Raw genomic sequence first — 12,077 nt, 5'->3', positions numbered from 1 at the left:
CTGTTACCAGGAGAGTAATCTTTTAGTAGGAGGCTATAGTTATCCCATTCAGAAACAGCTTCTAGAAATTTCAAATAAAGAACTTGCTTAGCCTATTTATTTCCTAAAGAAATGTCTTTTGTTTGTTTCTTACTAAATGATTTAAAAGTCTTAGAGAATGAAACGAGCTTAACTTTCCAACAAAACTAGACAGACGCCTTTGGCTGCTTATTGTTCTTATGACTCTTAAATTAATATGACTCAGAAAATACTATTTTAAATTTTTAATCACAAGCAGACTGTGTTCTCTAAAGAGAAAATTATGTTGGGGAGAAGAGAATCTCCTTGAGGGTTGGTCTTCTGATTCCTGGATTGCCATTGCCTAGATGCAAGTGTTAACTTTAGATGTCAGAATTGCTACGACACACTGATACTGTTTATCTTAACAATTAATTGTAGGGAGCCCAGATTCTACCTCTCCTTCTAGCAGTCCTACTTTCTGGAACTACAGTCGTTCTATGGGGGATTATGCACAAACTTTAAAGAAGTTTCAGTATCAGCTTGCCTGTAGGTCTCAGGCCCCATGTGCTAACAAAGATGAAGCCGATCTCAGCTCTAAACAAGCCGCAGAAGAGGTAAGTGGAAAATAAAAGTGACTTAATATTTATGATTTATGCATTGCTAGAGAGTCTTCTACTTTTGGAACATTTTTTCTGTAATCATCCATTCTGTTGGACAGAAATATAAATCTGGCACACATTAGGCAGTGGGAAAGCTCCTGTCTTACTTTGTGTACCTAAAACTAAAAACTAAATTATATCATACATTTTACTCTGACACACAGTTCACCTTAGTGCCCTGCCTGAAGCATATTTTTACATTGATTATAAAAAGGCTCTCAGGTATATAATTGTACTTAACACATACAGAAGTCTTGCTTTTAACATATATTTGGATTAGAAGATTTGTCAGTAATTTCGTCACTTTAATGCCAAATATGGAATGTTTATTTTGTTCTTAAAAGCAAGAAAAATGGGCTGGGCACAGTGGCTCACGCCTGTAATCCCAGCACTTTGGGAGGCAGAGGCGGGTGGATCACGAGGTCAGGAGATTGAGACCATCTGGCCAACATGGTGAAACCCTGTCTCTACTAAAAATACAAAAATTAGCCCGGCATGATGGCATGCGCCTGTGGTCCCAGCTCCTCAGGAGGCTGAGGCAGGAGGATTGCTTGAACCTGGGAGGCAGAGGTTGCAGTGAGCTGAGATTGCGTCACTGTGTTCCAGCCTAGACAACAGATCGAGACTCCATCTCAAAAAAAAAAAGCAAGAAAAATGTTCTTTACACATACCAATGTAAGGAACTTTTAAAGATAAATCTGTGTGTGAACAGCATTTATAAGTGAGTAATAAGAAAATTACTGAATATTAATTAGATGAATATTGATGTTTGGGAAATTTTTTTTCAAAGTTCATTAAATATTTTTTAGGATGGGAGAAAGAATGATGATTTCTAGCAAGATTTTTCCTCACTGATTGTTCATTTTAAACATGAATTTTTATAGGTTTGGGCAAGAGTGGCTATGAATAGACAACTTCTTGATCATATGGATTCATGGACAGCTAAATTTAGAAATGTAAGTTCTGACATTACTCTTTGGACAATATTAGTGCCTCTTAATATGCAAAGCATGTTATTAGAATATCATTTAGAGTTCATTACAAATTAGAATATTAGTTATAAAGGTACAGTATGAATGATACATATATAAGGATAAACATGACTGTTACTATATGGTATTTATTTTCATGAGATTTTTTTCTTCCTCCATATTAAGTGAATTGATATGTTTTGAGAAGATAAAGGAATAATATGTTTAGTTATTGAGATCCTCCCTTTTCCAGTTCTCAATTTTATTTTCCAAAGAGCTTTTCTATTGGAGCCTTTTATGTACCTAGAATTGTGAGGGGAAACAAAAATGAGGTCCTTGCCCTCAGAAAACTTAGAGTTAGAGAGATAAGACAACATATGCTTGAAGCTGTTTCAAAGTAGATTATGATTTCTGTTTTTCTGGAGAAGAACCTTCTAATCTCGGGCCAACTTTTCCATATACAGAGTGAGTTAGTTCCCTATTTCCAACTCCACGTCTTCCTCCCACCTTCTCTAGTACCTGTGTGTTCTGGGTTCTGTTAGGCATATGGACTTCCCCTTCCACTATACGGAACTCCACTTAGCTCTGAAGGGGCTACTACTTCTGTTGTTTCATCCTTCAACACTCATCGATCCACTCTGCATCTTCTAGAACTATTTTGAAATCACTTGTGCTCATTTTTTATCCTTTTACTGTTATTTAAATAGGGCATCAAAATAGAGGGGAAAAAATGGTAGCCTACTTTCTTGAACCAGAAACCTGGATGGCATTTTACAGATAATTCCTGAACGCAATCCTGGGCTTACTCAATTAAAATTTATAAGGGTGGGGCCTAGACCTCTCTCTGGGACACGTTAGATGATTTTGTTACAGCCAAAGAGTACAGCTGTACTCTTTTGTACCATTTGTCACAGCTGGCAAATTAAGATGCATGTAGTAAATGTTGGAAGGATGAATGAGTCAAATCATCTCCTGAAACTGGAGTTTGTTGTAGTTTCTGTTATAGGCTAGTCTAAAAATGCCAACATGTTTAAAATATGAAGTCTTAGTCAGATGGAGTATTAGTTACTTAGAAGAAATACAATACATTTCCTCATCTGAAGTCCCTAGGTGACCATGTGCTATAAAATTTAGTTTTTGGATTTTTTTTTTAAGCAATACATGTATACCTGTACCGTATAATTTATAACACCAGAGTCTAGTTAACACCCAGTAATCAACCACATTAATACTTCTGCAGAAAAACATGTGAATAGTCACACTCAGTGGGATAAAGCCTATAAATAGCTTCATGTGAATTCAGTTCAAGTCTTGCCAGTATATCAAAATTTGCTTCCTTACATGGATTATAAGAAATCTTTTAAGTTCCCAGAAGGTTTTTGTTTCAGTTGTTTATAATATTGTATTTCATTGGAAGCATTTGTTCATCCTTTTATTTTATGGATAAACAAAAGCATGGAAACAGAAGTGGTAATTGAAGTTGCTACAAACACATACACAAAATAACACACAAACCAGATGGGATGTATCCTTAGACAGTCTTTTCACGTCCCAGCATTAGTTTTATATTAGCCATGGAAAAGGCATTTGAAAGTCCCAGTCCTAAAGTAATAAATATTGTAATATTCAAAAGCCAGTTTCAAATGTAATAAGTCTCTGTTTTTCCACATGGTTAGGGAATTGGGTGAGCCTGCTGAGAGTTAAGCAGTTATATTAGTTTGAAAAACTGCCTTACTGATTGCAAACCAATATAAACACTACATTAATAAATGTGTGAATAGTTACCCTACAAATGTAAACCGAAGATTATCCTTTTAGCTAAACATAATAATCAGAAAATTTTAAGAAAGATTTAACATATAGCTAAAAGTTTTATATTTTTTTTTCAGGAAAAAAAACATTTAAGAATGTAATTTAGTTGCCAGGCGCAGTGGCTCATGCCTGTAATCCCAACACTTTGGGAGGCTGAGGCGGGCGGATCACCTGAGGTCAGGAGTTCAAGACCAGCCTGGCCAACATGGTGAAACCCCGTCTCTACTAAAAATACAAAAATTAACTGGATGTGGTGGCAGGTGCCTGTAATCCCAGCTACTCAGGAGGCTGAGGCAGGAGAATCCCTTGAACCTGGGAAGTGGAGGTTGCAGTGAGCTGAGATCGCGCCATTGCGCTCCAGCCTGGGCAACAAGAGCGAAACTCCGTCTCGAAAAAAAGGAATGTAAGTTAGTTAATTTACACTCCAGTGGCATACTTACTTAACCATCTCTTGATTTCAGGTAGCTATTACTTTCATTCTCTTTCACTATACTTTATGATTCTTTTAATATTCAACTGTAAGATAGTAAAAAAAAATTCTTAGAGTTGCTTGTAAAAAAGAAAGGAATTATTTGACAGCTACTTGGGAATTATGTATCCAAAATCTGTACCTTATTTCTTCTAGTGGATCAATGAGACAATATTAGTGCCACTTGTTCAAGAGATTGAGTCTGTCAGCACACAGATGAGACGAATGGGTTGTCCAGAGCTGCAGATAGGAGGTATGTGGAAACAGAGCCCAGTGTTGGATTTCTATTAGTAAATCTACCAAGTGGAAAACTTCTTGTAATGGACGGCTTAACTTATTTTGTTACCTTGGGGTGAAAAACCCCAAATGTCTGTAATCTAGTTTGTTTTTTTAACGTGACAGCTTTATCAAGATGTAATTTAGCTTCCATATAATTTACCCATTTAAAATGTACAGTCCAAAGTCTTGGGTTATGCAACCATCACCATAGTCAGTTTTAAAACATTTCATCACCTGAAAAAGAAACCCTCCACCTTTTACCAGTCACCCCCCATTCTATACATTTCTCCCAGCCCTTTGCAGGTGCCAGTCTATTTTCTGTCTCTATAGATAGGCCTGTTGTGGATATTTCATATGAATGGCATCACAGCATATGAACATGACTTTGTGACTGGCTTCTTTCACTGAGCATAATGCTTTCAAGGTTTGTCCATGTTGTAGAATTTATCATTACATCATTTTCTTTATTGCTGAATAATATTCAAAATAGATCTACTACATTTTGCTTATTCATTCATCAGTTGATTGACATTTAGGTGGTTTTCACTTTTTGTCTATTATGAATAATGCTGCTGTGAACAGTCACGTACAAGTGTTTATATTGGACCTATGTTTTCATTTCTCTTGGGTATATACCTAGGGGTGGAATTGCTGAGCTGTATGGTAACTCTGACTAACCTTTTGAGGCACTGCCAGACTCTTCTAAAGCAGCGAGCTGCACCATTTTACATTCCCACCAGCATGTATGGGGTTCTGCTTTCTCCACATCCTTGCAACACTTGTCATATGTTTTATAGTCATCTTGTAGTAGGCGTGAAATGGTGTCTCATTTTGGTTTCGATTTGCATTTCCATGATGACTACTGATGTTGAACATCTCATGTGTTTATCAGTCATTTGTATATCTTCTTAGAAATGTCTTTTTTGGCCGGCCGCGGTGGCTCAACGCCTATAATCCCAGCACTTTGGGAGGCGAAGGCGGGCGGATCACCTGAGGTCAGGAGTTCGAGACCAGCCTGGCCAACATGGTGAAACCCCATCTCTACTAAAAATACAAAATTAACCGGGCATGATGGCAGGTGCCTGTAATCCCAGCTACTCGGGAGGCTGAGGCAGGAGAATCGCTTGAACCCTGGAGGCAGAGGTTGCAGTGAGCCGAGATCGCGCCATTGCACTGCAGCCTGGGGGACAAGAGTGAGACTTCAAGTTTGAGACTTTGTCTCAAAAAAAAAAAGAGAAATGTCTTTTTGGTTCCTTTACCCGTTTTTAAATTTGGTTGTCTTTTTGTTGAGTGGGAGATGTTTTCTTTATATATTCTAGATATAAGACCAAGACTCTTAGCAGATATTAATCACAAAGTTGTATAAAGCGTAAAGACTATGTAATAATAGTAATTTTCTGTCACCTATTTTCAACTCTCTGATCTGCTAAAGGTAAAATTTTAGGGTGCCATATAAATTACCTAAAATATATATACTATAACTTAGTTATTAAGTAATTACCTTTACCAATAATGCTACGGTGCATATCCTCTTACCTAAATCTTTGTATACATTTGTAATTATTTCTTTAGGATAATTTCTTAGAAGTAGAGTTGTGTGTCAATAGGTATGAATATTTTAAGATTTTTGTTGTTGTTGTTGTTGTTGTTTTCTAGATAGAGTCTCGCTCTTTTGCCCAAGAGGGAATACAGTGGTGCTATTATGGCTCACTACAGCCTCAGCCTCCTGGGCTCAAGAGATCTTCCCACCTCAGCCACATCCGAGTAGCTGGGACTACAGGCACACACCACCACACCTGGCTGATTTTTGTATTTTTATAGAGACGGGGTGTCCAGGCTGGTCTTGTACTCCTGAGCTCAAGCAGTCCCTCCACTTTGGCCTCTCAAAGTGCTAGGATTACAGACATGAGCCAATGCATCTGGATATATTTTAAGACTTAGAAGATACACATCTCTCCAAAAAACTTTTACCAGTTTGTACTCTAGCAACCATGACACATATGAGAATGCTTTTCCTAACATTGGATATTGCTAGTAAGGTTGGATATTTTGAAATTTTTAATTGCTTTTTACATTTCTCTGCATAGTTATCTTGCAGGATATGATGAGACTCCATCTCAAACAAACAAACAAAATGAATTAAAGACTTAATCTAAGACATCAGACTATGAAACTTTTACAAGAAAACACTAGGGAACATCTCTAGTACACTGGTCTGGACAAAAATTCCTGACTAGTATCCCACAAGCATAGGCAACCAACGCAAAAATAGACAAGAGGGATCACATCAAGTTAAAAAGCTTCTGCACAACAAAGGAAACAATCAACATAGTGAAACGACAAGTCACATAATGGGGGACAATATTTGCAAACTGCCTATCTGACAAGGGATTGATAACCAGAATATATAAAAAGATCAAACAAATTCATAGGACAAAATATAATAATCTGATCAAAAAATGGGCAAAACATCTGAATAGATATTTCTCAAAAGAAGACAGAGAGATGGCAAACAGGCATGTGAAAATTTGCTCAACATCAAAGATCATCATAGAAATGCAAATCACAGCTACAATGAGATATCATCTCACCCCGGTTAGAAGGGCTTATATCCAAAAGACAGGCCATGACAAATGCTGGTAAAGATGTGGAGAAAAGTGAACCATTGTACACTGTTGGTGAGAATGTAAATTACTACAACCACTATGGAGAAGTGTTTGGAGGTTCCTCCAAAAACTAAAAGTAGAGCTACCATATGATCCAGCAACCCCACTGCTGGGTATATACCCAAAAGAAAGGAAATCAGCATATTGAAGAGATATCTGCACTCCCATGTTTGTTGTGGCACTGTTTACAATAGCCAAGATTTGGAAGCAACCTAAGTGTCCAGCTACAGAATGAATAAAGAAAATATGGTACATATACAAATGGAGTAATATTCAGCCATAAAAAGAATGAGATCCTGTAATTTGCAACAACATGAATGGAACTGGAGATCATTGTGTTAAGTAAAATAAGCCAGGTACAGAAAGAAAAACATTGCATGTTCTCACTTATTTGTGGGATCTGAAAATCAAAACAATTGAACTTATGGACACAGAGTAGAGGGATGGTTACCAGAGGCTAGGAAGGGTATTGGGGTGTGGGGTGGGAGATAGGTGGGAATGGATAATGGGTGGAAAAAAAATAGTTAGAAGGAATGAATAAGACCTACCATTTGTTAGCACAACAGTGACTATAGTTAATAATAACTTAATTGTATATTTTAAAATCACTAAAAGAGTATAATTGGATAGTTTGTAACACAAAGGATAAATGCTTGAGGGGATATGCCGTTCTCCATGATGTAATTATTATGGATTGCATGCCTGTATCACAACGTTTCATGTACCCCATACATATATACACCTCGTGTGTGTGTGTGTGTATCTACTGTGTAGCCACAAAAATTAAAAACTAAAAAAAAAAAAAAAAGAGAAGTCACTACCATAAAAAGCTTCTGCTTGTCCTGGCATAATGAGCAATTTCTAATTCAACTTATTTTGAAAACAATTGTGTGTCTTTTTATACATGTCTTACACAAATTTTCTGTATATTAGTTGTTTATAGATTTGCCAAAATCGATTTGGCTGCTTCTCTGGGGAAGGGGAGGAGGGGGTGTTGCATGTGTAAATCTGGCTATCTTGCTGAGAATGGTTCTAGGTAATGTAGATCGTGCAAATTAAGATGCTTTCTTTCATTTACTCCTTCGACATTGAGTGCCTAGTCTGTTCCAGGTGTTAATACTATTCTAGGCATTGGGGGATACGGCAGTGAGCAAAATGGCCAAAGTCCCTGTCTTCATTAAGCTTTCATTCTAGTAGATGAGATAGACAATAAAAAAGATAAAGTACTTTGGGCCAGGCACAATGGCTCACACCTGTGATCTCAACACTTGGGGAGTCTAGCGTTGGTGGATTGCTTGATCCCAGGAGTTTGAGACCAGCCTAGGCAATATAGTGAGACCTTGTCTCTACTAAATAGAAAAAAAGTCAACCAGGTGTGATGGCATGTGCCTGGAGTCCCAGCTGCTTAGGAGGCTGAGGTGAGGCTGAGGTGGGAGGAGGATTGCTTGAGCCCAGTAGATTGAGGCTGCAGTGAGTGGTGATTGTGCCACTATACTCCAGCCTGGGTGACAGAGCAAGACACTGTCTCAAAAAACAAAAAGAGAAAAAGAAAAAAAGTACATTGGACAGTGGTTAGTGCTAAGGAGAAAAAAAGCACAGGAGGGTAGTGTTACTAAGGTTTAGAGAGCAGGGGTGAAATTTGAGGTATGGTGGTCAGGGGAGACGTCATTGACTTGTATGAAGACCTGAAGGCAGTGAGAAACCAGCTATATGTACACATGAGAAGAGCATTTAAGTTCTTTTGGAAACTCACTTTTAGAATAATCAGTGTTCTCTATGTTTTATTTTAACAGAGGCTAGTATTACTAGCTTGAAACAAGCCGCCCTGGTTAAAGCGCCTCTCATTCCGACTTTGAACACAATCGTTCAGTATCTAGACCTTACTCCAAATCAGGAATACTTGTTTGAAAGGATCAAAGGTAATTATTGATTTGAAGAGGAAAAAATAGCTTTTTTACTATGCTGGAATTTTATCAGTAAAGATTAACAAGGAAAAACTGTTTTAATTAAAAGTATAACTTATGTCTTATAAATACGTATTAATTATAGCTTAATAATTTTATTTTGTGTAGGAAACTTAAATATGAGCTAAGTGGGCTCCAGTGACTATTTCACTCATTTCCTACTTTTAGACTCATAAGAATGGGTGCCACTATGACATTCTTTATAGTTCCAGTGTGCTGAGCTTTCTCTTAATTTTTATAATTCCTATTTAATAAGTTGCTTCCTTATATTTCTGTTATATTCTTATTATTTGGTGGAAGATGTGCTCTTCTGAGGAGACTGACTTGAGAATCAGGAAATGTAGGCTCCCTGACACCCCCATACACCCTCTATGCCTCTCTACTTACAGAGCAATTCATAAAGTTAGAATTTTTTAAAATTTGGATAAACTTTTTAAAAGGTTCTCATCACTAGGACAAGTTTTAGAAATAGTATTCAAATTTATCATAAATCTTAATTTGAAAATATTATAGTGTTCTCCCTTTCCCGTAAGGTTAGAGCAGGGTTCAGGAATAAACATTTTTCATGACTTTTTAAAACATTTTATATAAGGTGAATTTCAAACATACACAAAACTAGAAAAAATAGTATACACGCTCCTCTTGTACACATCACCCAGCCTCAACAATCACTAGTCCCTGGCCAGCCCCTGCCCTATCCATACCCCATCCACTTTCTTCCTGTGTTATTTGAAGCAAGCCCTCATGTCATTATCAGTTCATCTGTAAATATTTCTTTGTATATCACTAAAAGATAAGCCTCCTGCAACCCCCTGCTTTTGAGACAGGGTCTTTCTATGTTGCCTAGGCTGGTCTCCAACTCCTAGGCTCAAGCAGTCCTCCCACCTCAGCCTCCCCAAGTGCCAGGATTATAGACATGAGCCACCGTGCCCAGCTAAGCCTTTAGAAAACTAATACAACCATACATAACCAGAATACAATTATCATTTTTTTTTTTTTTTTTTTTGGAGACAGTCTCTCTGTCGCCAGGCTGGAGTGCAGTGGCGCAATCTTGGCTCACTGCAACCTCCACCTCCCAGGTTCAAGCGATTCTCCTGCCTCAGCCTCCTGAGTAGCTGGGATTACAGGCACACACCACCATGCCCAGCTAATTTTTGTATTTTTAGTAGAGATGGGGTTTCACCATGTTGGTCAGGCTGGTCTCGAACTCCTGACCTGGTGATCCACCCACCTCGGCCTCCCAAAGTGCTGGGATTACAGGCGTGAGTCACCACGCCTGGCCACAATTATCATTCTTAATATTATTTTTTTTTGTCTTTTTTTTTCTGAGACAGGGCTTGCTCCGTCACCCAGGCTGGAGTGCAGTAATGGTACTAGTGCAGGAGTGTATAGCTCCTTGCAGCCTTGAACTCCTGGCTATGGCAATCTTCCCTCCTCAGCCTCCCAAAGCGCCACCATGCTGCCTAGCCCTAATATTTCCTGTGTTACGAGATATTAAGTCTGTGTTCAAATTTCCAGCTATCTGAAAAAAATACATAATTTTTTGGCAATCTTTGTTTGAGTTGGGATTCAAATATCGTAATACATTGAAATTGGTTATTTCAGTTTATTTTAAGCTATGTGCTTCCCATCCACCTTTTTTTTTCCTTTGCAATTTCTTTGTCAGAAGAACTGGATTGTTTGTCTTTAGAGGTTCCCATAGTGTGGGTTTTGCTGAATGCATCCCTATGGTGTAGTTTTACATAACCCCTTCTCTTTCCCATAAATTCATGTTTGAGTTTTTTGGCAAGATTGCCTTGTAGTTAGCAGGGTATTTGTACATCCAAAAAAAGAAAGTGTCTGTGTATGTACACATATATACAAAGTATATAAAGGTTTTATATCAAATATACAAAAAAGCTTAAAAGAATACAGTGGGCTGGGCACGGTGGATCACGAGGTCAGGAGATTGAGACCATCCTGGCTAACACGGTGAAACCCCGTCTCTACTAAAAATACAAAAAAAAAAAAAAAAAAAAATTAGCCGGGCGTGGTGGTGGGCGCCTGTAGTCCCAGCTACTCGGGAGGCTGAGGCAGGAGAATGGCAGGAACCCGGGAGGTGGAGCTTGCAGTGAGCTGAGATTACACTACTGCACTCCAATCTGAGTGACAGAGCAAGACTCTGTCTCAAAAAAAAAAAAAAATACAGTGAACACTGTCCTGTTCTAGATTGGATAGTTAGAAACCTTTTGACATATTTGATTCTTTCTTTCTACATATATATACACACACACTTTTTTTTTCTTGCTGTGCCATTTGAAAGTACATTGCAGACGTCATTACTTTTTAGCATGCATTCTCCTAAAAGTAAGAACATTCTCCTACCTAACCATAATACAATTATACCTTTAAAAAATAATAATTTTCTGATATTTAATATATTGTCCACATTCAAATTTTCCCTACCCATCGACTTTTTTTTTAAGAAGCCAGAATAGTAGTCAGATAAATCTAAAATCCCACATTTTGGATTTATCTGATATCTTCAGGGACATGTTTAACTTTTATCTTTTTATATCTTGTATTTCTTTAGGTTTGGGTGTTTTGATCAAGTTAAAATGATTTGCTTCCCTTATTATATTCCCTTAGCCTTTTTTTTTTCTTTTTTGCATACTCTTAGCTTTTAAAAATTTCACTTTGTTGCCACAGAACTCTCTCAAGGAGGTTGTATGAGCTCATTTCGATGGAACAGAGGTGGCGACTTCAAAGGACGAAAGTGGGATACAGACCTGCCCACTGATTCTGCTGTAAGCCCCTAGATTCATTCATTTATTTATTTACTGTTTGACTGACTGACACAGGGTCTCACTCTGTCACCCAGGCTGTAGTGCAGTGGCACAGTCCCGTCTCACTGCAGCTTTGATCTCCCAGGGCTCAAGTGCTCCTCCCAGCTCAGCCTCCCAAGTAGCTGGGACTAGGCCTGAGCCACCACACCCAGCTAATTTTTTTTATTTTTTGTAGAGATAGGGTCTCACTTTTTTGCCCAGGCTGGTCTCGAAGTCCTGGGTTCCAGTGATCCCCTTGCCTCAGCTTCCCAAAGTGCTGGGTTTACAGACATGAGCTACTGTGCCTGACCCTTAGATTTATTTTGTTTTTTCAGTTCAATGTTTCCGTTACTGGATTTATGTGTTTTGGTTTGCCTATCATAAGAATAAGTATTAAAAATAATTTAGAAAATAAGGTATTTATAATAGTATCAGCATGTTCACCCAACCACT

The 12,077-nt window shown here is 38.0% G+C and overlaps 1 protein-coding gene across 4 annotated transcripts in view; it reads left to right on the top strand.

Moving 5' to 3' along the window:
- Positions 1-12,077, top strand: part of TMEM209 (transmembrane protein 209) — a 42,213-nt gene that overhangs the window by 19,717 nt on the left and 10,419 nt on the right. For all 4 annotated transcript variants that reach the window (XR_004033037.1, XM_030826263.1, XM_003261328.4 and 1 more), the window contains exons 7-11: positions 439-614; positions 1,544-1,615; positions 4,068-4,164; positions 8,650-8,775; positions 11,509-11,606. Coding sequence is in view for 3 of the 4 variants with exons in the window: in XM_030826263.1 (XP_030682123.1) it covers positions 439-614; positions 1,544-1,615; positions 4,068-4,164; positions 8,650-8,775; positions 11,509-11,606 (569 nt within the window). In the remaining variant the exon portion in view is untranslated. The remainder of the gene's footprint in view (positions 1-438; positions 615-1,543; positions 1,616-4,067; positions 4,165-8,649; positions 8,776-11,508; positions 11,607-12,077) is intronic.

Source organism: Nomascus leucogenys, chromosome 13 (genome assembly GCF_006542625.1).
Source record: "Nomascus leucogenys isolate Asia chromosome 13, Asia_NLE_v1, whole genome shotgun sequence".
Classification (NCBI taxonomy): Eukaryota; Metazoa; Chordata; class Mammalia; order Primates; family Hylobatidae; genus Nomascus; species Nomascus leucogenys.
This window is presented reverse-complemented; position numbering and strand designations above follow the sequence as displayed.